Here is a 3,689-nt window from a genome sequence, read left to right on the forward strand (position 1 = left end):
AAAAATAATTGGTTCTTTCTCTGATGTTCCCTCCCTCCGAGAAACCCTGTTAAAAGAGACCCCCCCAGACCCCAAATCCTTGGTCTCTCGTCCTTTGGATTCCCCTTTGAAGCAACCTTCCCTTTGCCCCCTGAAGTAATCCAGGCTAGCTCTGTCGAGGGGGGGTCAGGGAGATTCTTCACGACCAAGAAAAGACCAAGAAAGGGCTGCTTCTCCCTCCGGGGTAACGGAGGATGTTTATTCTGGCTGGCTTTCAGGGGGAGAAGAGAAAGAGCTTCTCTTTCCCAGACTTTTTCAAACCTCGGGAGAGGGGTGGGGAGACATATAACACCAACCAATGGGATAACGTTTCAGGGACAGGGAGGGGAGGGGAAAAACACGTCACAGCTGCCTAGAAGGTTCAGAGAAACTAAGTAACTCCCAGAAATATGCACTTCCACATCTGCCCCTACTTTCATATATATAATTAAATGAAAGGTAACGAGCTTATGCGACTTACTGACCTGAAGTGGCCCACCAATCCCTATTTGCGGGCTGGTGAGGGTTACTCCGGTCTGTCAACTCTATATGGTTGACATCTGAGGTAGCTGAGATTAGCTTAACTATGCTTCTGTACAGTATTTTGCTTAGCACTCCGAACACTAACACCGTTAGCAAAACAATGACTAGCAGTGACAGAATAGTTTTCACTACTGAAGCCCACCACCCCGAGAGTCCCCAGTTTTTAAACAGTCCATTGAACCAGTCATCTGCTTCTTGCTTGACTTGTCCAATCATGCTTTTCATCTCTCGGAGCGTGGCATGGATGTTAGGGGCTTTCGATGTCAGATTCATGCAGCAGAGACCCTCGAACTCTTGGCACTCGTGCCCGTGGAGCAACAGGAGAAAGTCTATTGCAGCACGATTTTGAAGTGTCTCCTGCCTGGTAATTTCCTCATCTTCTAGGCGGGCACTTATGGCATTAGATGTTAAATTTGCTTGTTTTACTACCCAGCATTCTAGGTGTCCCAATTCACCTAGGGCTTTGGCTGCAGCCACCCAAGGAAGGAAAATGGATGCAGCAATTCTTTTTGATTTGGACCAATGGAAAAACTCTGAGTCACAATTTTCATCTAATTTTGTAGCACTTCTCTTTTGAATTTTTTTGGTCAAACTGTTTTTATGGGTCCACTCGCCAATTAATGTTTGATTGGGCGCTAACAGTGATAGACGCCCTATGGTACACGGCCCTCCGAGAAGACGGGATGGAATTCCTGCCCATGCACGATCCCCACAAATGAGGAACAGTCCTTTGGGGAGGCTTTTGGGATGTGTACGAGCTGAGGAGTGCACTTTGATGTAGCTTAGCACACGGCACCACCTTTTTGCTGTGAACTCTTCTCGATGTTGTACTGTATGGTGGAATGTTTCTTTATGAGTTGGAGGACTGACCCTAAACTGTACACAGTATAATGCTGGAGAGGAACCCAGCAGCTCTAACTCCTGGGGTTCCTGGGTTGCCATAGGAAAATGGGGTAGCCACTCTTCGACGGGGTTTCTTAACTCTGCTTCTACATGAAAGCTGTGTAGTTTATTACCTGCTTCAGGAGTCAGTGTACTAAAGCTGTGTGTGAATTCATCACGCTGCAAAGGAATTCCTACCAGGCAGGTAGACATAGGATTTTTTGCTGCTGCAGTAGATAGACATATGTTTTCTTGTTGGAGTGTTTCTGCCAGGGTCACCCAGATGTTCTGGCGTGGCTGTGGGACGATCCAGGCTGCTGTCAGGCTGCTCAGTGCGAGTAGGATGACAGCAGGGTTAAGGCTCATCATGGATTTGAGTAAGAGGTAGGTTATTTCTAAAAAAAAGGAGACAGACATTCTTTAAAACATATTCACAGTTACAGTATGCAGGTCAGAGGCTAGAGAGGTTTCTTCTTGCTCTCTTCAGCGGCGTCTTCTCTTGGAAGCAACAGCCACTTGCTTCTCTTCTCTTCTTGCTGGGGCTGGATTCTTTGGAACAAAAGGTTTCACCCATTTCTGAGGAATCCATCGGGGGCCTGAAGGGGTGGATACACACGTGTAGCCACGCCCCCAGGTGACAAGTTCATAGGGACCCTTGGTTTGCCAGGTTTCAGGGTCTCTGATTAAAACTGGTGGATGCTGTGACAATTTAAACTAATCACCACTGTTAAAATGCCGAGTTACAGGAGGATTCATGTTTTCAAATGAGCAGTTTAGGAAGTTAATGGTAAACAGAGCTTTACAGAGTTTCTGTTGTGGAGACATCCACACTGCCTCGCTACCTTGCCTGGCTGGGACTTGTTTGAGTGTCTGGTGTGTACGCTCGATTACAGCCTGACCTGTGGGGGAGTGGGGGATGCCACTTTTATGTTCCACTCCCCACTGCTGGACAAATTCCAGGAACTCCTTGGATTTATACGCTGGGCCATTATCTGTTTTAATTTCTTTAGGGATTCCCAATACGGAAAAGGCCTGTACTAAGTGTTGTTTAGCATGTACAGATTTTTCTCCTGCATGAGCAGAGGCATACACTGCTCCTGAGTATGTATCAATACTTACGTGTACATACTTAAGGCGACCAAAACTGGGGATGTGAGTGATATCTGTTTGCCACACCTCACAGCTCTTAAGGCCTTGGGGATTAACTCCAATGCCTGATGATGGCACAGCCTGGAGCTGACAATTGGGACAGGTAGCCACGATGGCTTTAGCCTGACCCCGTGTCAGCTGGAACTGACGAATCAGTCCTGGCACATTTTGATGGTATTGCTGGTGACTTATCTTTGCCTGTTGAAACACAGCTGGGAGACATACCTTTTCGGCTGGGGCAGCAAGGGAATCCTCCTTCCGGTTCCCCTCAGCGATTTCACCTGGCAACGGGGTGTGTGCCCTTATATGCATCACATAGAAAAGTTGTTCTCCATTTGAAACCAAATAAATCAGTTTTGAGAGCAATCTAAAGAGATGTTCGTTCTCAATGTCCTTGAGAACTGCCTGTTCCGCTCTGGACACCACTCCTGCTACGTAGGCCGAGTCTGTAACCAAATTAATCGGCTCTGAAAATTTCTCAAAGGCTCTCACGACCGCAGCTAGTTCAGCTATCTGGGGTGACCCCTCTACAAACTCAACATCAGCTTCCCAAAGCTGAGTCTGTGGATTTCTCCAAGTCATCACCGATTTGTGGGATGTCCCAGATGCATCAGTGAACACTGTGAGAGCTCTGAGTGGCCTTCAGCTCCTTTTCTCACGAGGAATGAGGTGGAATTCCTCATGGAACAATTTGTGTGATGGCGCGTGAACTGATATTTGTCTACTATAGCTGTCCAGAGCTAATTGGAGGTTAGCATTGCTCTGCAGCAGATGCTCAAACATCTCTTTGGTCAGTCTCTCAGGGGAGTTTTTGCCTTCTCCAGAGAGCCTGACTGGGCGGTGAATGCACATAAAATCACAACCTGCCAGTTCCCGCAGCCTTACCCTGGCCTTTTGAATCAGCTGAGCCATCAGCTCTTGTGGCTTGGTGATAGTTTTGGGTCTTTGATGGGAGAGGAAAACCCATTCTATGATTAAGAATGGGTCTCTCTGCCCCTCGGCCCATTGGAATATTAACCCATGTAGGTGTGGCAATTTCCCCAGGACAATAAATTTGAAGGGCAGCTCCAGTTTGAAGCGGTGTGCCTGTCTTTCTG

At 47.4% G+C, this 3,689-nt stretch overlaps 1 protein-coding gene across 1 annotated transcript; it reads right to left on the reverse strand.

Moving 5' to 3' along the window:
* Window positions 1-495: 495 nt before the first annotated feature.
* Window positions 496-1,809, reverse strand: LOC148183393 (uncharacterized). Its single transcript, XM_088061465.1, has one exon. It carries the CDS (start codon window positions 1,807-1,809, stop codon window positions 496-498), a length of 1,314 nt encoding a protein of 437 aa, XP_087917591.1.
* Between the last annotated feature and the right edge of the window lie 1,880 nt (window positions 1,810-3,689).

This window comes from Pseudopodoces humilis, chromosome 12 (assembly GCF_049639895.1).
Source record: "Pseudopodoces humilis isolate 2021_Gansu_Grassland_sample_001 chromosome 12, ASM4963989v1, whole genome shotgun sequence".
In the NCBI taxonomy this organism is placed as follows: domain Eukaryota; kingdom Metazoa; phylum Chordata; class Aves; order Passeriformes; family Paridae; genus Pseudopodoces; species Pseudopodoces humilis.

What these genes read in the sequence shown, in the direction of transcription:
- LOC148183393 (XM_088061465.1), bottom strand. Translation starts at nt 1,809, where the DNA reads ATGAGCCTTAACCCTGCTGTCATCCTACTCGCACTGAGCAGCCTGACA.